Source organism: Pavona decussata, unplaced genomic scaffold, assembly GCF_977016875.1.
Source record: "Pavona decussata unplaced genomic scaffold, jaPavDecu1.1 SCAFFOLD_45, whole genome shotgun sequence".
NCBI classification, from domain to species: Eukaryota; Metazoa; Cnidaria; class Anthozoa; order Scleractinia; family Agariciidae; genus Pavona; species Pavona decussata.
The window spans coordinates 1,305,921-1,327,081 of NW_028145467.1; the positions used below are offsets into that span (position 1 = coordinate 1,305,921).

Below are 21,161 nucleotides of genomic sequence, written 5' to 3' on the forward strand. Positions count from 1 at the left end.
GGGTAAAAGAAGACCTGAGAATTTAAAGAAGCTTACATAGTCTTAAGTTCAAATCTCTGCAACAAGCAGGGAAAAACTGCTGACAAATATTAACCAAAAAGAAAGAAAACTGCCTCGTGTCTCCGGAATTTATCCGTTGAATTCCGTACAAATTCTCAGATACCACGTTTTGCAGTGCGGCGTGTCCAGTTCGAGCTTGTGGTTTGGCGATGAGCGTTACTAACGTACGCGTGTGCTTAAAACTACTGGTATTACCCCTTTTGGTCCCTTCTAGGATCTTCTGTTTTGAACTTTATCTTTTACTTGAATTATATTTAAAAAAACGTTTCAATGGCTCCTAAGTTGTATTGAAATACATTTCTTCTAATCTCACTTTATGGTAACATCCGGTTGCATGTAATGTCACAGAGCGCTCAAGTCACGCACGCACTGAGCGTGAGACTGCCGTGTCACGCTCTCACGCTTCAGTAACAAGTGCTTCTTCTTTGTTTTTATGTTATTGGTGAAACAGTAACTTCACAATAAGATATTACTCTGGATAACAGTTTTTTTTCAAAGGGAGGCAACTTTAAATCAAGTAGTGTTGAAACAGTGAGAGAAAATGAAATTTGTAATAGATAGTGACAAGATACTGGTAACTTTTTTCTCTCACAAAATTTGTGGTGAATTTGGGAGGATGCTGAGAGTGGGAGAGTGTGTTAATGTCGATGAAGATGCCCTGAAATTGTTCTTTGACTGCTCTTTGTAACCATTTGGCCTTAATAATATTAAATGTAATGAACATTTTGTGTATGCTATAGACCTCAGTTATGCAGGAATGACTGGCATTTTGATATTCTTTTGTCTGCATTCAAGTTAGTCGCACTAGCCTTGTTCAAGGTATATTAAACTTCAACATTATGATGACATTTAACTAACCCACTGCACATACCTTAGGCTTACCCCTTGGTTAGTGTATTGCTTTCTTTACTTATCCAATAAAGTGTCTTTGATGTTGTTGCAATAACAATGACGATGATAATGAATATTAATTTTATTTGCACATCATCAAACAAAATGAAGGCGACTAGTTTTCTATGCTAAATGATATTACTGCTATTTATGAGATATGAGATCTGTTAAAAATCATTGTTGGAATGAAAATGCACTTACAGCATTCTGTTCTACAATTTTTAAAGTAATTTCACTCTGGTCACTGCAGTGAAAATTACTGCTAGCACTAGGTGACAAAATGTCCCAAAACGGCTGGCTTCCTGTTTCAACGAATTGAATGGTAAACTTCAGAAGATATGGAGTGTTACCTGTATCTATTGGCTCTCTTTATCTTTGACAGTTACCTGAAACACTGTGTGTTTTTTTGTCTCTGTTGTGTTTGTTGTCTCTTTTCTCTGTGTTTTCCGGCCACAATATTGTAATTTATTTCATGTAAATTGGCTTCCTTGTTCTTTAACTCTCAAGTTTTTTTTTTAGGAAGCCAATACCCCTTTTTCTATATTTTCATTGTACATTTTATGTCATTTCAGCTGTACTGCTCTGTAGGGGTAGCATAAAGTTGTTGTTGTTGTTGCTTATCTAGTGTTGAGTGATCACTGCTTGATGAGACTGCAGCTTACAATGGTACAGCAGCATACCTCATGTACCCTGCCATAGTCAATCATTGGCATTGACATCACTCAAGGCTTCAGAACAAAATGGGTTCCTTGTGCAATCCCCCAGGGAAGGGACAATTCAGGAACTCTTTACATAGAGTTGTCTGTTTATCTGTAAAATTCAGTCAGGTGTGAAATGTTTCAATTTGAAAATTCTTAAAATTCAAAAACCAAGGTCAAAATTACAAATTCCTGTTTCAAATCCAGTTTCCAAATTTCCTTTTAAATAATATCCAATTGAAAACTTCAAATTCCAGATTTAGATCTTACTTTCCAGTTTTCAAATTTCAGACTATTCCAGACAAGGAGTTGACATTTTGTAATTCTCAGTTGTCACATTATAAGACCAAGTACGAGATACTAACTAGAATAAAGGGCCCAGTTGTTCGAAAGCAGATTAATGCTAATCCATGATTAAAATTGAATTGAGTTTTTTTTTTCATCTCGCCCTTTAACAATATTTTTAAAAGCTCCAGGTACAGAGAAATTCTAAATCAAAACTGAAGGGCAAAAATCTTTAGGAAAAATCTTTAGCGATTAGTATTACGCTTGAATGGACGTTCACGCTAGCCCTGGGTTAGCTTAATAGTGCTTTGAACAACTGGGCCCAAGATATCAAATACCAATCATCAGATTCATTTTATAACTCCCAAAATTCCAGGGACCCCCAACCAGAACATGTCAGAAAACTACTTAAAATGTTGTCCCTGTGTTTCCAGATCATTTTGTGTCTATTTACAGACATATTGTTATAAGCTAATATAGACTGATCTGTTGGGATGCTTTAGCCGAAAATTTAAGTCGCAGAAAGTTTTAGAGAATGGAATTTTACTTCTAGCTGACTTTTTTTAGCATTTAAATTTACAAGGGAAAAGCCGTGGCAACGAGTTGCCCTATCAAACACCATTTCCGGCCGCTCTGGGACTAATTTTGCAATTTGTATGCATTTCAGACCTTAAACGTAGGACTACTTTGACCGTTAGTTAAGGGAGTCAAAATAAACCCTTAAGGACGGTGTCTACTAGTAAAAAAGTATTTTTGTGTGGTTTATGACTATTTGGGGAAAGTAGACCTTAGCAAGGACTATTGAAATCCAAAAAGAAAATTGGGGGTAAGCACGCATTTTTTAGAGATGATTAAGCAACAATTATTCTAAAAAACAGTATAATACAAAGCAATGCATGGCGTTTTTTTTTTCTATATTGAAGCTTTATTATGTCTGAAAAATGCATGGTTCCCCCCAATTTCCTTTTTGGACATCAAGAGCACTTGCTAAGTTCTGCTTTCTCCGCATAGTTTTAAACCGCGCAAAAGTATCCCTCTATTGAGGGGCCCCACCCAGAGGATGATGCGCAGAACGTATGCGCAGTAACAAAAGTAGGCACCGTCCTTTAAACCCCCTTGAAGTTCCATCCGAGAATCGTATTCCCAATTAGCACTTCCCCCCTCTCCTTTAAGCTACCATGATGGTGGAAAATGACCGTTGAACGGTCGAAACGTCGTTCGCTTTTAGCGTTTATTTTTATAATTAAATTATTTTGCTTCTTTATTAAAGTACACTACTCTATTCAAGAACAAAAAATTCTATAAGTTTAAAAACATTTAACATGACCATTTATAATGAAAAAAAAAAAAAAAATAGCGGATTTGGTTGTTTGTATGACGCTGTCTGTGTTACAGGCTTTTCATTCATGATACTCAGGTAGAGCTCCGAGAGTAACGACCCCGATCATCAAGAATGCACCAACTTGCCGCGAATGGATCATAAATGCTATAATACAGTTATGATAAAAGGAATTATTATCTTTCTTTCTTTATCTATATGGTTATTGTAAATATAAATCACATTTAACAAAGGAAATTTACTAACGTCGAAGCATTCACTGAGTTGGGCAATTGTCATACTTCGCATACTCCGGAAGTTCGAATCTAAATTACTTTGTCTGCGATAACTTTCCACGGGTTAATCTAAGGATAAAACTGGAAAGTTCGACTTGGAAATTATTAGTGCCTAAATATAGGAAAGTAGCAACGCGACTTTAACACGAATTGAAGGAATTAGCGGGAGCGCGGTGGTCTCCGTTTTCTCAAAGAAGAAAACATCGATCATGCTAAAGCCATTTCCTCTGGAATACACTTTTTTATATAAGTACCTTTCTATAAGAATGTTGAGGCTGAGATTAACGTAAATTTAAGAACTTACTGAGAACATTACTCAGGCTGAGAGTCAGTTGAGAACATTTTTATTTCACCAAATGTTTTTAAAATGAACAGTATAAATACGGATAAAATAATCCATATAAAACTTCAGTCTATACAGCAGGTTTTTCAGCCTCAAATTGCCCCCCCCCCCCCCCAAAAAAAAAAAAAAAAAAAAAGAGAAAAAAAACAAAGAGAGCTGTTGTTTTAGTTTTTGAATTGCACCTTCCCAAGAATTTGGGAAAAATTGATAAAGCCACGAAAATGAACTTCCAATGAAAATAGCGCGACTTGAATTAAAACAAATCTTTTGAATTCGCTTTGTGCAGTGTTACTTCATGAAGCGTTCATTTCTTATAATAAAGTTGTCCATTTGAAGAGAATCACGCACCTAATAAAAAGGTACAACCGCATCTTTATAATCTTTTTGTAGAGAAGTACTTTGTTATCGCGTGTGGTGTACTCAGGTGGACTCCTGTGTACTCCGCGTGATACGGGAGTTAACCAATTTTTCCCTGAGCATATTATGTAGGCGTTTCATAGCATATATGTACAACTGATATGAATCCCTTACGGCATGATCTGACTCGTGTACTTACCGGTTAAGATCTTGTTACGCAAAAACTTTGCCTCGCCCCCACCTGTCTTTTTCCTTCATCGTGTACCATAAGTACATTATAGTCTGTGTACTTGCATGAGACCTGAAGGATTAATTTCCACGCATATTTTCCAAGTTTCTACAGATTGCCCTTTTCGCTTCGCCGCTCGGGCAGTTTGTACAAACTCTAGAAATACAAGTGTGGAGTCGTTGCGATTACGTGTTTACAAGATAGAGGGAAAAATTTTGTTAACCCATTGTAAAAATCTTCGAGGCTCTTCGAAAGCACTCCGCGGAAAAGAAGTAGACTTACACGGTGGTAACTAAACGTCGAACAAATTCCTCAGCGTACTCAAAACAAGAAAAAGACGATTGTTATCTATGATTAAAAGAAAAATGTCGGCACCCTGTACAAGTTTAATTCAAGAGCAAAATTAACTTAACGAGATTAAACCAATTATTAAGCTTAAATTAATTTGATTCACCAGTGCTTTAAAGTTCTCTATCAATTGCTGAAAATCACACATTCTTAATAAAAAAATTAAAAAACAAATTAAAAAAAATAATAATAATAAAAGAGCAAGCGGCGAGTACAAAGAGGAAACATGCGCTGTAATTTCTCCAACTGAATTTAAATCTGGTGATTCCTTCCTTTGAAAGTATAATGACATTCTCTTTCGGTGAACTCTGCCCTCTTTTGTGCAGGTTTATTTTACAATGGGCTTTGATGAAGTGAAAGAGTTTGGTCTCGATGAATTTTTTTTTTTCGAGCACGTAGACCCACCTGGCGCCTACTCTAAATAGTCTTTTGCCCTTTCGTGATTCACCTTTGGAATTTTCTTCAATTCCACGCATTTTTTAAACAAACAACTCCGGTTAGTATAAGTCAAACTCCGAAGCACCCCCTGTGCGAACCACCTTAATGTAGAACTGAAAGCTCTGCTCTGCCAAGAGCGAGTGTTTTTGCTCCTCGACTTATAAGGAGCGAGTAATTTTGTCTTCGATAGAGGGAAAATTAGGAGAAGAATGCCCTCTGCTTCGACCAATCAGCATTAAGTAATTTTGCTCTCTATGTTTTAAGAAAGATTAATTTGTGGCTACTTCATTTGAATTAAATGCATCCAAATATCATCTTACTATTAACTCTGGCAATGTATCGATTATTTTTCTGGGCTCGATTTACGCCTCTCTATTGCTCGGTTGCTCTTGAAATTGCTGGAGATCGTGAGTATTTCTCTCCGGCGGGTCTGAAGAGAACGTGAAATTTCACTTCGTTCATTGGAGGGCTGCACAACGGAGACTGGGTGACAGTGTGTCGAGACAAGAACGTTATCTCGACTAATTTGCACTGCCCATGCTAAAAATAGCATATCAAGAAACAACATTTGCGTTTGGTGTGATTATTGTTTTGTCCTTAAATATCGGTTGTCAAACCCGTTTAGAAATTTTGTCGGCGACCAAACGTATCCCGAACTTTCAATCTGTTCTTTCCAATTTTCAACAACCATGTTATTGTTGCTCTTGCAAGGAAAGTCCAGAAAAAAAGTCGAAAGAGATGAATAGAAAATAAATAAACCACCCAACAAAAGCAGTAAAAAGGATAGAAGCTGAAATTACAAACCTTGTTTCAAGGATATGTGGGTTAGATTCTAAAGAAACTGTGCTGTGTCGGTGGGGAGTGGAAACGAAGGTTTTAGAGTTGTTAAGGTAATTTGGACACAGTATAGAAGAGATTGGAGTCCTGACGTTTCGAGCGTTAGGGCTAACGCTGACCCTAGAATCTCTTTACGGTGACAAAACTAACTTATCTACTCTGTTGTTAAAACCAAGCATTCATGTTCAACGAAAAAGAAGAATGAAACAGATTGCCTTTTCGATCACCAAATGCAAGCAGCGTCTACCACTGAGTGAATTCTGAGTTCTCAGTAGACAAGGCTGAGTAAAAATGGCTTATTTTTCAGTCTGATTCCGACGATCTTGCTTTAGTAATGTCATAGGTTCACTGGTAAAATGCTTCTGTTCTTTACTTTGGATTTTCAAGTCTAGTTGCAATGACGAGTAACGAATTAATTATTCCACCAGCGCGCGTTGGATACAAGATGATAGTTGGCTATAATCATCTCGTATCCAATAATCGCTAGTGGAATAATTGTTTTATTAAAAACAACCACGAAAAATGGCTAAACCAATCAGACAAGGGGTACCCGGCACACGGCCCTGGCACGGGTACCTTGTCTGAACAGACACCTTGTCTTATTTTATGATTGCCGCTGCTGCCGAAATTTGTGTGAAACGTGTGTTTGTCTTGCGCCATTGCAAGAGATAGCAATATACAATGATAAAACTTTATAGTTTTTAAGTTCGAAATGTTTAGCACCGTAGTACTAATTGGAGACGCTATAAATCAGTGAAATAAATATGCAAAACTGAACATGACATTGTTAAAAATCTCAACTGGTGAGAGGCAGACCAATTGGCTCTTGACATACCCTGGCCTTGGATTTGAAAACAGGGCAACCATGAAACAAGTCCAAGTGGTCAGAGCGGTCCATAGACCTGGGGTTCCAGTGCCGTGCCCTGTGGTACACTCTTTTTGCAACCTCGTTCCCAGGGCTTTTTCCTTTGTTAAGAAAGGGAAAGGCCCTGGGAACGAGGTTGACTCTTCATTTTACAGAATCGTACACCCCAATAAGGCTTTTTGTCATTAAAGGGTATCTAGTTCACTAACTTTTGTCCTAAAAGGGGTGGTTTTATCGGAATTGGTTCAGGGTTATCAGAGGCGAACGTCTTATCTGTTAACGGAACTCAGAGGACACTTTCAAATTAATCTGTGAACATAAGAGGCAGTGTGGCCGTGTGGCTACTCCCCAACCCCCCCCCCCCCTGCTCCCGAAGGGACTAGGGACACTTTTTTTACAGAGATGTGTCTCTTGTTTGGCAACAAACTTTCATATGATCTTGGAACAGGCCATGGAATAAGACATTTATTTCACTCAATTCCATTTTACACTGGTTCACAGATAGCTTGACGCCTTAGCTATGAAGGCACAGATGACACGAATTCGTGGAATGATAGTAAAATACAACGTCACTTCGAGACATACCCACGTGAAATACAATTCATGTACATTATTTATTCAAACGCAGTGTCATTTTGAGCTATTTTTAGAAGATTCCTCACAAGAAAAAAAACATTGAAATGTCCATAAGCATTATTTAATCCTGTAAATAACACGAGGAAATGGTATAAGACATTTTCGTGACAGCTAACACTTTGAAATGCCCCGTTTTGTAAGAAATGCTAACAACCATTAACTCCGTTAAAAAAATTAATTAAAAATCATCTCCCACTTCTTTTGTGTCGCTTGAGTTGTTTAATCTTAATAGCTCTACAAAGCGGCACAGTTCCAAAGACCCAAGATCAAAGCTACGTCCAAACAACATTTAGTCTGTTACTGCCCGCTGCGTTTTCTATTAACCACTTGAAAAGGTCGGTGAATTCTCATTGTTTTTCTTTTTTTAAGTCGTTCCATGAAATGATATTGAAATGCTCTGACGTTCGATTTCTCACAGCTAAAACTGTGGGGCGCGATTTCTTCTAGTTTGCGTAGAAAATGTAAAAGTACGGTCGCTTTGCCAAGTTTAGTTAAGGGGAAGCGATTTAGGTCTATTTGCATTAGCGCTATGGTGTCGCTCTTTAAAGGCTTTTCAAATCGTTTCTCGTTGACTTCAATCCGACAGAAACCTTTCATAGTTTGTTGTTATTACTTTGTAAGGGTTGGATCTAGACGTTGTGGGTCAAATGATAACAAACATGAGCAGTTTGACGAAATTCACGTCGCGGTTTGTGCGTGCCAGATCGCCGACTAATCCACTTAGTTAACCCAGAATAGAAGATGCTGAAGTTGTTCGCCACAAATTTATAAATGCATCCGGCCAGACGCTATTGCACTACCTCGAAACTCAACGTCTCGCCTTTGAAACATCAGATAGAGCCAGTACTCTGGTAAATAATACATTTTGTGGCTCGGATAGTTTATTACTACCTTAAAAGCTATTTTTCACCTTTAGTTAAAGAAGTATAATTTTTCCCTTTACTTGCGCACGCTATCAAAAACCAAACTTCAATGGTGAGTTTCTTTCCTATTGCTAAGTCTCGCTTTTTAGTAATGAATTTTTTTTAGACCGAGCAACTGTAAGTGTGCATTTATTCATAGGGTAGCGTTTTTCGATGACGGTACCAGAATTAAATACCCAAGGGCACGTACACTTTTTTAAAGGTCAGCATTGCTCACTAGATGAGAATGAAAAGATCAGGGGTTATTTCCAAATTGATTTAGCACTTTATTAATATATTTCTTTGGACCTACGTTAATGTCCGAAATGGCTTTAAACGCTCGGACAGAAAATGAGATAAAAATAAGAAGCTTCCAAATATAGAGAGAGACTAATCCTCTTACAAAGAACACTATTTAGCCAAAGGATCGTGGCCTGAATTGTCATCCGCTTCCTGTATTTATCTGCCATCTTTCTTTGAGACACTTGAAATCCTGGGGCGATTTAAATGGCGAGTACACGCAGATTTCAAAGTTGGTTATCCATGACACAAAACACTGAAAACAATTTTGCTTAGTGCACCAGGTTGTTTGCTGGCACGAGGAATCCGGTTATCCCTTCTAATTGGCGTTTTAGCCCATGTTCAATTTTGATGTGTTTTGAGCGCGATCCAAAATAATAGACTCCGCTTTCCGCTTTGCATTCATCCAGTCGACAATAAGTCACATGTTCTTTAAGTCGACCCTCCAAGATTTCATCTACAACACAAAAGAAACGGAAAATATCAAAGGAAAAGACAATGTAGAAACTGCTGGCTGTAAACTAAATAAATGTGCAGCACTTACTTCGATGTTTAATGAGTAATGTTGTGCAGTAAATGTTTATTTGCTTACGTAAACGTCATTTGTCAGTCTACCGTAGTGAAAATCAAGTTTGTGGATCCAAATCCATTTTATGTAATACTCTTCATGCATTAAGCCTTTACTAAAGTGCCAAAGCAAGATTATAAAGCCTTTTCCGCTAAACAACACTTCAGTCGAAATGAAACTTGATAAAGCTTTAATTTCCACTCAGGAAATATTGAGGAAGGGGTATAACCACAAGAAAGTACTGTACAATAGATGTGGTCATACTATGGAATTTCATCCAAAAGTTCAAACAGTAGAAAAATTCTGTCCGGCTGAAAACACCCAAGCAAACCACACAAACGTGCCGCTCAGAAGCTCTTTACTTGAATGGTCACATTTAACTACAGCGTAAAAGGTTGTACAGCAACCGTCCTTGTACGGCACGGTAAACAACCCACAGGAAAATAACTAGTTCCTCAATGACTTTCATTATAATGGTAGCGCCTTTTAGTTTTATCCCCATTTATCTTATAGAACCTCCTTGAACTACATCGTGAACAGTGTTACAGAACGTATTGTTCAGAAGCGTGCATTTGAGGAATGCTTTCTCTAAAGTTTATAAGGGTAGAAACGAGTGAGAACATCATGAATCGCCCAGGGAAATAATTTGTCCTTATTCTTTCGACATATAATATATTTTGTAGCACTTGTGCAGTTTTCAAAGTAGAATGGTATCTTTTCATCATTGGGTCACTGTGACTCGGGCACTGGCAAGACATTGAGGGTGCAAGAAACTACAGGCAATTTAAAATAAAATGGCGACACCAAGACCAACTTACAATAGCCTGAACTTAGGCGATCATTATGTTTCAGTTAAGCTGATTAGTCTTTCACGAATTCGTTATTTGTGATCGCTGAAATATCGAAATACTGTCTGCAAGATGGGCGAATGCCTTTTCAAGGAGAAAGTGGTTATGACATCTTAAAACTGGAGTTAACAACCCGCAGAATTCCCCCAAAATACCGCCATTTAGGTGATGGATGTTGCTAGAAGCGTTTTCTTGGGCTTAACATTGTAAGCAGTTTAAGATCTTAGCAGTTGAAGGGCTGTATGTCCCTCCAAACTTACCTTGCAAATATCAATCGTATATAGGCCAGTAGGTGAAGAGGGCACTCTCAGTTGATATTTGTTTTATTCCTAATTTCCAGATTTTCGGGGTTTTTCTTACATCTTGATAGTGCACTTTAGGCCGTGTGCATGTGCGAAACGTCACAAGCGACACGTCCAGTTTGTTGCTTGGAGATTAAAGATAACAATGAAAAACTCCTAGATCTTGAGTCCAATTGATGTCAACTCGCGAGATAAAGATCTAATCGATCATTCCTAGCTACAGTAATTCAGACATTTTGCTATCAGCGATCTTGATGTTTGAATGTTCCTCACACAACGGAGGTTGAGGCAATTAACCAGTTTTGTCGTTATCTAACAATCTCGCATTCTCTTCATCTGATTTAAACGATCCTAGCTAGTAGAAAGTTATGACAAGTTTAAAATTTGAACAGCATTTGTCTGACTTGGCTTGGTATTAACCCCACCTATTAATTCGCTTTGATCCTTCCTTCTTGGGGAACTTAATAACTCATCCCTCTTGAAATCTCTGTCAGTGTTAAAAACAAAGTTTGCGTCTAAAAATTCATCCAAGCTTTCATGTAAAATTCTAAGGCCCTTGGCCGGCTATTCTTCTTCATTGGATTTTTCTTAACAAAAGGTAAATGGGAAGAGCTTTTGTTTTCTTCAATGGAACGCGCAGGGAATTTCCGCTCCTATTGAGTTAGACCTCCCTGATCAATGTGTTCCATGTATTTTTCTTATTACACAAACGGACAACGCTGAGTTTTTTTGAAACCAAGGCATAATAAAACGTTAATGTTTCTTGAGAAAACAAAGGAAAATAATTTAGCCTATAGCTTGACTGTACATTGCTTTTGATGCTTTCTTTCCCTAGCGCTGACTCTCTAAGATATGTAATGGGTTATTCAAGATGGTTTACGTTTACAACGCTTCTTTCTTGATTAAATTTTTTTATTGTTCAGTTGTTTTCCATCACAGTCTGTTCTTGAATTAAGCGATATCATCTAGTTAAGAAGATTAAATTATATCTCTACCCTAAGATGAGTCGAATTCGTTTTCAAATGCGTACTGTTATCACTCAGCCCTTCGGCGCGAAGTATGACTCTAAATAAATAAAAGAAAGGGCAAAGGGCCCTCGCATCGTTGTCCACAAAGAATGAAGCAATAAAGTAACGTTCGCAATCAACTTGACTCGCTAAGAAGAAATTCTGCTTAATCTGAAAGCAAGGCGCATCCAACGTTACGGATTTTCTAAGTAGTGAGGCGGAGAATAGCTACTCTGGGACCTGTTGTCCCCACGGACAACCCGGTTTTCTATATAGACATTAGGGCGAAGAATGTTAAATGTGTTCCAAGAGTCTCGCCAAATTGCTTCAGATCTCGGCGTACAGGAATTTTGAGAATGGGGTTTCAAAAGACCGAAGTAATCTATAATCAAACTTTTCCTTTTCTAGAAGACTCCCACGCTTTCGTCGTAAGAGGGCATTCAGTCAATCAACCACAATATAAACAGGGAAAAACCTAGATTTCAGATGTAAATAGTACGATCGAAGTAGGATGAGATAAAAAAAATATATTTGTAAGATTGTGTCCATGTTTCGAGCTTTTATTTTAGGTCTGAAATAAAAGCTCGAAACGTCGGGCACAATCTCGTAACTTGTTTTGATCTCATCCTACTATTTCCACAAGGACATTTAGCTAAGAAACATCTAAAAACATGTCATGTATTATGAACAAAAATTGGTTGAAACTAATATGTTAGAAAGCTAGTTTGTTGATATCGCCCTTCCCATAAGAATTAATCCTATATTTTGAAGGAGCAAACAAACCTGAAGTCCTTTCGCGAGTGTAACAGTTTCAAAGCCGTTTTGCTATGGCTAAAACGTTCAGCTTGTGCCTGATTTCAATGTAATTGTTTCGGTAATCCCTGAGAATAATCGAGTTGACTGCTAACTGCAGTAGCTTTATACTCTGCACACCACACCACAGGGATATCACATGGATATTCTCAATCGATACATTATTATTGTCATGTATCAAGCCATGACGCCTAACTATTGATAGAATCTCTAGCAGTGCTAGTGGGTGAAACCTACAGTTCATTATTTTATATACAGACCCTCTGTTACTTCGACAAGATCAACTGGTATTAAAATCTAACAGCGTTTATCTCACTGTGTAGCATAACTGGAAGTTGCGTTCTCTATCGAAGAAGTATGTTTTGAAGCGTCGCGTCCACTGAGTTATCTTCACTTCCCTCCATCTAACACGAATACCAGTTCGTGTTAGCTTCGCGTTCATTGCGCTCACTCGACGCACTCGCACAGCTTTGGCTGTTAGAGGAGGAGTTGATAGAAAGACGAAGGTTTTCTGGCGGTGAAGGAGTGCTCAAACGGCTTCTATCCAGGCTACCAGATTCGTGTAGTGGTGGTGGAGAAGGCGAGATACCGTGAAGTTTCATGTGCTTGCGAAGAGAGCTCGGGTGTGTATAGCTTTTGTTGCATCCTTGATACTTGCAGTTGTATGGTTTGTCGGACGTATGGACATGCGAATGCTTTTTTCTATCGCTGGAGTTGGCGAAGCGGCGATCGCAGCCCGGGAACTCGCATACAAATGGCTTTTCGCCTGTGTGAGTTCGTTTGTGGATCTTTAAATTTTCAGACCTAGCGAAGAGTTTTCCACAGCCGGGAAAGGGACATGGGAATGGCTTTTCACCAGTGTGGACTCGGATGTGATTCACCAGCTTGTACTTTGCTTTAAATGGAAGTCCATTACGTCCACAGTTCCTCCAAAAGCAAACGTGTAAAGGAGAATCGTTCTGGCTAACGTGTTCATCATTCAAGTGCCTAACTATCTCATGTATACTGGTATACTGCTTACCACAGATCTTGTTCTTCGGATAGTTCTGTGGATCAATCCATTCACAGGTCATGATTTTGTTTGGAGGCTGGCTCATAAACTGTGAGAAGTGCACTTGTGCGTAATTGAGAGAGCGATGATGGTCGTAACCGTAGGGCGGCTGCGAGTACATATCCACTCGAGAATACACATCTGCTCCAGGCGGTGGAAAAGCGAAAGTTGGCCTTTGTGGCGCCTCTGGATCAGGAGGCCCGTTCAGCGATGGGTAGAAATTGTGCCGCTTTACATCTGGTCTCGCTTGATGGAGTGTCAGAGGACTGAAGTTGGAATGAATTGAAGGGCCCTGACATTGAGGAAACCGTCCCGGACCTGGTGCCACAGGCTCGTATAGAGAGTGCCCATGACCATGAGCAATTGATCCAGAACTTTGAAGATGATCTTGGCGGTGGAGGTAATCTCGGCTACTTAGATTTTGAGCCGCACACGCTGCTCTGACTTGACTGGTGTGGGGTGAAAAGGCCGGATAGCCACCGGTTTGCGAGCTAAACACCGCCTTGGTGTCGGCGATGGGTTCGGGAATTCTATGTGCCAAGTTGAAAGCCGTTCGCGAGATCATACTGGGGCTTGAGTCCACGAAAGGATTTCCAACATACGGTGAATCTTTGCCGGGCTCGATGAAGTCAGCCACGGTCGGATGGCCAACAGAAGCGCTTTGGCTAAACAGCGAAAGATTGTCCATAACAGCAAAGCCGGGTAAGAGACGCCAGTAATGCGAGAGTAAATGTACAATGTATTGATTTTCAGGTTCCTATAGTTTGTTTTACAAGATTATCCACCGGAGTAGATTGACGGTAAATGATTATTTGGCCAACGCTGTTGACTGGACCGTCTGCATCTGTGTTTTTGAGTTCGATCACAGCTTGATGCTTACTTTATCAATCGATCGGTTCTTGCATAATTTGTTTTCGAAGCAGATTTAGGGGCCAATCATTCATCAGACAGGCTTTCCACACGCATGCTCCGTCACTGATCCTGTTGGCGTCACTTGTCGTTTACGGCTGCTGTGGTCAGGCCTGGTTTTGTTGACGTTCAGTGACTACTCGTGAGTAGTTCAATCCAACGCCAAACACATCACCAGACTGTCTAAAATCCATTAGTGGGAATTAGAATCGATTTAGTGCGTTTTCTTGTTTTAAGAGCTAACCACACCGCGTCGCATCCCGGTGGCGGTAGCTCTTACATGCGTGCATGTGGTGTATTGGGTTCATTGACAAGCGTTCTAGGGGGCGCTAAATCTTTATTCTATCTCACCTTAGGTCATCTTATAATTCAGCTATATAAGATCATCAATTATCTTCCTGCTATTCCATTTTATATCTCTCTAAGCAGCTCTTTCGTTTGTACTGTAAATCCCAAAGACGTAAGCTGATCAGGCTCGCAAAGATAACGAGATATCGATCGATTTCATTGCCACTGGACTTAACGTTATCAGAAGATTGCCGAGAACTAATTAATTGCCATCAAAATTCAAAGATTGTTATGTTTGTTGGACGCCCATCCAGTGTGTAATAGAAAATAAATCAGTTTTTATGCTCGTCTCTATTATTTTGATACACATGCAAAGTCTCCGTAGCAAGTGCTGACAGGCAAGTTAGAGTGACTAATTGGCGCGCCCCGCCCTCATTAAGATCTTATCTTGAGCGTCACGAAAGATTGAATTAACATTAGCTCCTCGTGGACCGCTTTTTTCTTTGAATGCAAAATATTTGGAAGTTATTTAAAATACGCTTCCGAACAATAAACCGCGTCTATTCAGTACCCACTCGAGGTATCTTCATTCACGGTGGGAAATGTTTGTTTTGGGTTAAGCTAACAACGAAAATCGATCTCGCGTTTCTCTATGAGGTCGCGATGAGCTTTTAAATGCTCTCTCAGCTAGTCATCGGGCTTTTCTCCCTTAATGCTAGCAAAGGCAGCAGCCTTTCAAGCAAAGCCCATTGTTAAAATACCTCGTCAAACATTTTTCCGTTTTTCCTCGATGAAAGAATTTAGCGGATCAAGAAGATCTAATGTAAAAGTGGCTGTAGGAATTAGATTGTATTAAAAGACCCTTAATATGTCTCACCAAAAAGAATGATTCTGAAAGTGATGTCAATGTACTGTGACTAAAAGGTCAAGATTTTATTGCGTTTTATGCTGTGCGAGAAGCCTAACTAAGAAATATTCGTTGTACAAATACAGCTTTAGCCAATCTGCCAGCCATCTGTCCGTACTTCACCGTTCACTAAATATTAATACTTCCGGACATTTTTTCTTTGCCAGACTTTCGACTTCCGGAAATGGTGGGGTTACATTCGACATGTGATTTTCTTTTAGGAGCAGAATTTGCAAATGTTAATAAAAAACTGTAGACTGATCAAAATTGTTAACTTGTCTGCAAGCTGAGAACGTGTTTATGTGACCTCGTGGTTGTGTTATTACAATATTACACTCGTGAATTGACCGCTAGGGTTTAGTCAATGTTGTTGAAAATCACCCAGTGTGCTGACACGGATAAATACCCCAGGATTAATCTCATTTCAGGGGAGATCAATCCTCAGAGAGTTCTTAGGAGATGACGCTTGGCAACGCTTTCATTCAGTGCACGGAACGCTAAAATTTAATTCTGTTTAAAAATGAAGTAAAATAATTTCTTAAAATGGACCAGTGACAGTTGCACTTCACCAAGAAAAGATTTTTCTCGACTTGTAGTTCATTTGATGGACAACGCTGACAGAAACACTGCGGGGGCACAGTGGTATTTGAATTTGATGGATTACTTACATTGTTAATCCTTAGTCTGAAAGGAAAGAGGCTGTCTAAATCTCCAACACCAAAGGAATTACAGACCATTTCATTATAGGACTGATTCGTTAGGGTTTTACACGTGTAATTTGTCCATTAATTTTGTTTATTTTTTTTCCTTACTGGGGAAAAGTGCCATGATTATTCATTGTACAACTTGTTTACCAAATGTGCATCCACCTGTACTGTACGCTTATTCGTGTACCGTTTTCAATTTCGGGCTAGTGTTATTTAAATTCTTATCGATCTCTGCGGGTTGTTTAGCTGTTAAAAGGAATTAGTCTTTTAACTCAGCTTACTGATGTGTTTAGATGTTAGCAATAAAACTATAAACAGCGCGCGATCTCACGATGTGTTTGACCGCGCCATTTTGCAGTGGAGCCAGTTGGGTTCATTGTCATCCAGCTGAAAAAGTACGACAACTCCGAAATCAATGGCTTATTAAACCAATACATACATTAATTTTATGAATGATGACTGTGATCAATCATTTTCGACAGGTGCGTCATGACAAATAATGTACTCCCTCCGTTTTACTTCTGCGTAGTAAAATGAGTTGGTTATGATTAACAGGGCCGCTACAAGGCCTTTGGATAAATACAACTACGTGACCTATTGCATCCTTGTGGTTTTGTATTATGAGCTTTTACAGTCAACAAAATATGTTTCATTATTAAACAATGAAACAAACAGTAGCTGTCTTATCTCCGAACTCAGTTGACCACAGTTGAAATATCGCAGGAGTTCTTCAGAACTTAGTAGCCTATTCACTTGAAGGCGAACGAGGAAGAATGAATTCTCGCAAACTCGTGAAAAATGTTTAGTAGATAAGTTACAAAGTGATAGGATTTTAAAATCAAGACACCAGAGATTGGCAAAACCAGAACTTTCATTTCAGTTCTAAGAGGCCGGGGCTGGGTTTTGAATTAATTAATAAACTTACTGGCCATGTCGACAAACTGTTATTTTAAGCCCAGCCATTTGCTGCTTCTAAACCGTTGTGTTTTCTTATAGTTCCTTAAGGTGATAAACATTTCATTTCTCCTTTCATTATCACTAGTTTTTCAAACAGACAGGTCACGAACACAAAAAATCAAATGCCTTAATGTTGGAACCCAATTCTCTCAACAAGTGCCCCGAGAACCATATGGAAGACATTAAAGAGAATAAGTATGTTGATATGGTGCGGTTCAGTGCTTCTTACTGGTAACTAAGAGTGCTTCCCATTTGCCAAAACTGGTCGGTCTGGCCGGTCAGTCTTTAAATCAAACGCATCATTTTGAAGGGATGGTGCTGGAAAATATTGAAAAATAACCACTCCGAAAAAAGGTACGCACTATTTTGAAGAAGGATAAAACTTATCTTTCAAATTGGTACATTCAAGCTGACAGGCCATTTCTGACAAATGGAAAGCGCCCTCAGTTTACCAATCCCCGAGAAAATTGTTAACTGATATATCGTGCTTTTGAGAACCCTGTGAAACACGCACTGAAACTGAATTGTTTCTTTGTGTTGCACTTTTTCTATTCAGTTCGTGAAAACCGCAAGCAGATGATAAAACGTTCCGCTTGGTTAAATAAGTAACTTATTTTATACCTTGCTATCCACAAGGAACCTCTGCTAAGTTTTTTGAAGTAATAAAGTTTGAAATTTCTTCAAAACGTTAAACCATTTACTTGAAAACGATTTGTGAAATGAAATAATGAAAAGAAATAAGAAAACGCGGCTTTGGCTCTTAGCCACTTGGTTCGTGTTGTGGGCGTATCGAGTCAGTGGACGGGATCCTAAAGTAGTGAAAGCTAATTGAGTTGCACTTTCCTGTGGTGCTGTGCGGTTTTCGGTATTTCCGAAAACAAAATTTTTTATTATTGTTTTGGGCTTGGAAGCTTCAAGGGGAGTAAAGGATCTGAGGGTCAAGGCGCCTGCACACGATAACGGTTTGCTTGACGGATTAGCAAATTAGTAAAAAGTTGTGTGTGGAAAAAAAAAATAGCCGCAACAGTTGGTAAACATGTTGGCAAACCAGTCTCTGTTCTTGCTAACTTTCTCTACAACCCTGTGAAGATGGGAACTTGCAATCGCATAAACGCTTGTTAAACAAGTGCTGTTTACGTTAAAGCCACAGAGAAGTATATACAAAGAATTGCCGTCAAACTCGGATTCAAGCAGCAAATGAATGGACGTTTTTGGAGGGTTCCCGTGTGAAGGCGCGAGTTTTCAAACTTTTTGGAGTTTGCCAACCCGAGATTTCCAACCAGTTTTGTTTGATGACGGTATAGCCGTTGTACAGGCGGTTTGAAGCCAAGGCCAAAGACACTCGTTCTGTTTTTACACCTGTACAGGTGCAAAGGACTTTGCTCTAGGGACTACTGCTGGTTCTCGGTTAGGTGCTATTATTTTACATGGAGACGAGAAATTTAAGTAGTGTTTGACTGTATGACTGTTCACGCAGCCCAAAGGAGTATTTTTTGTAGGTGCTCTAAGGCTAAACATCGTATTTGAGTTGAATGCGAGTAACCTATAATTAAACCCATTCGGTATGATAACCGCTTTGTCCTGCTTATCAGCCGTATCTCTCTCCTTTATGGTGCGTGCATCCGTTTCCTTCAAAGCCTTTCATTTTTCAATAAAGATCCTTTATGATGTATTGCGTGGTTAAGAAGCAAATGAAGCATAACTAAAGAATGAAATACTGTAAATCAATAAGTAAATCCGTGGGCATCGATTGATTTTGTTCGAGAAGAATTAGATTGACTAATCGGTGTTTTCAACCACTTAATTCATTTTTTGCCGAAAAAAATGATCACGACAACACAAACCAGTGTGTTCCACATATATTACAACGAGCTGTTTGAACAGCGCTCGCACTTTGTTTCGATACGCGACTTGACGTACCGTTAAAGTTCGGCAAGTTACGACTCTCGTTACTTTCGTATTTAACAGTCTTTTTCTATCGCGACTTTGCGGGTTCGTTGCTTTCGGAGGTTCGCTGATCAGCTTTGGGTAGCATCTAGACCGATTCATCAAGGTAAAACTGTAGTAAAGGTGAAAATTTCGTACAATTTTTGGTGCACTCAAAATGTGGTATTTGTTATTTCCCATTGCTGTACTTTAACTGAAAAATCAAGTTATCTTAAGTTCGTTACTTTTAGGTAGCCGCTATTTTCGCCTACTTTCCGAGGCCCGCTACTTTAGGAACGGCTTGTAACTTTGTCATGGTTTTCGCATGTTTACATGAAATCGCATTATGCCACTCATTTATTTTTTTTATTTCAAACGACATGAACCGTAAATGTTGATATAACAGTGAATGCAGCACTTACAGACCTGTCTTTGAGAGAAAATTGTTGACATTTTCATCGATTAAAGTGGATCTCCTACTTTCGAGCGCAGCAGGCGACCCAGGCAATATGATATCTCGCATATTGTGTAATCTGTCTGAACAATTGTGTAGATGTTTGCTTTCCATCAGTATCATGGATAAATTCTACACTTTATGGATCCGCAGAAGAGGGTAATCCGCCTTCAGTTTTCAACTTTTCCTATTAAAGTTGTCGAAAACCCTGCAGGACAAGACCGCAAGGTGATATGGGTAATTTATTAAAAACTTTACCAAACTGAGCTCTAGCCCACCCTACACAAAAAAGTCACGAGGATAACTGTTTATGGTATTTTCACACATCCGGTGGCCAATTATTTGAAGTTTCAATCCCTTTCCCTGCTGGCCATCTGAAGTTAGAGATGATTAACACCAGATTCTGTGCACTAGTCGGGAAACTGTTAACAAAAACTAGAACATTATTTTAACGTTTGGCAAATAGGTGGTTTGGCTATTCAGAATGACTAAGAATAGGTGCCATTTCCCCTTCCAGTTAAGTAGACGAAATCCTACTACCGTATTTCAGACAAATTTAAAAACACTAACCCCCAAGGCTGTAACAATATACTTTTGCGGGGAGGCGTTTAGGAACTGACATCATGACCAAAATGCAACGAGCACTATCTACTAAAAGCTGTTCGAAGGCGATATTTCCTCACTCGAAAGCCGGTGGCATCATGACGGTGATTTTTATGTCAGTTTCCCTGCTGGCCATCTGGGCCGGGTTGTTCAAAAGCCGATTAACGCCAATCTACGATTAAAAGTTAACCAAGGTTTTTATCTCGCTCATTAAAAATGATTTAAAAGACTCATTTTAAGCTAATGGTAAAGAAAAGTCTTAGACAAAACTTAGGGACAAAAATCTTTTAGACGAATCCTTATGGGTTATTAAATATACTCGAATCAAAGTTCACGTTAACCCAGGCTTAGCTTAATCGGGCTTTGAACAACTGAACCCAGGGCCCAGTTGCTCGAAGCCCGATTAAGCTAATCCTGGATTAACGGGAATTTTGATTCGACTTTAATTACTAAACAATAAAGATTTTTCAAAAAGATTTGCGTCCCTCAGTTTTGACTTTGGCTTTTCTTCACCATTGGCTTAAAATTAGATTTTAAAAACATTTTTAACGAGCGAGCTGAAAATCTCGGGTAACTTTTAATCGTGGATTAGCGTTAATCGGCTTTCGAACGACCGGGGTCAGGTGATTTGCAACGAAACATTTTATTGGGTTGGCTTCAGCCTCCCAGGGGCTCAAAAGAACTTTACAGTATTGCAATAAACCACCCAGGAATGTTTAGGTACCATATAGTCACCCACATAACCCTAACCCTAACCCTCCATATAGTCACCCTTACCTTACCATTACCCCAGAACCTAAACAACACAGTGGCTTATCACCAGTTACCATTACGGTGCTCCCGCCACTATGAATTATTGACAACAATGAATGGCTCCACGATTTCTAGAAAGTTCGATTCACGAATTCTTGCCAACAAAACTCCTTTTTGTGAATGATAGTTAAAAAAAGTAGAATTTGCAAATGTCCTATTTTGTTCCATTCTCATTTTTTAAATTTAAATTCAGCCGTTAAGGGCT

General features: G+C 39.1%; 2 protein-coding genes across 7 annotated transcripts in view; one reads left to right on the forward strand and one right to left on the reverse strand.

The window, feature by feature from the left end:
- The window catches only part of LOC146482589 (uncharacterized), an 82,309-nt gene that overhangs the window by 203 nt on the left and 60,945 nt on the right, over positions 1 to 21,161 (forward strand). The window contains exon 1 of one of the 5 annotated variants that reach the window (XM_085106999.1): positions 13,964 to 14,094. The exons of the other annotated variants lie outside the window; for them this stretch is intronic. The gene's annotated coding sequence lies outside the window, so the exon portion shown is untranslated. Of the gene's footprint in view, positions 1 to 13,963; positions 14,095 to 21,161 lie in introns of those variants that run through there. 5 annotated transcript variants of the gene reach the window in all.
- LOC146482590 (zinc finger protein ZIC 5-like) lies at positions 8,769 to 14,641 on the reverse strand. 2 transcript variants are annotated; one of them, XR_014864085.1, is made up of 2 exons: positions 12,312 to 14,641; positions 8,769 to 9,260 (listed from the first exon to the last, which is right to left on the reverse strand). XR_014864085.1 is itself a non-coding variant. In XM_085106994.1 (1 exon), exon 1 carries the CDS (start codon positions 14,078 to 14,080, stop codon positions 12,746 to 12,748), a length of 1,335 nt encoding a protein of 444 aa, XP_084963120.1. In that variant the 5' UTR covers positions 14,081 to 14,641; the 3' UTR covers positions 11,413 to 12,745. The 2 variants fall into 2 exon arrangements, 1 of the variants encoding a protein (XP_084963120.1); XM_085106994.1 differs by lacking the exon at positions 8,769 to 9,260 and having other exon boundaries at positions 11,413 to 14,641.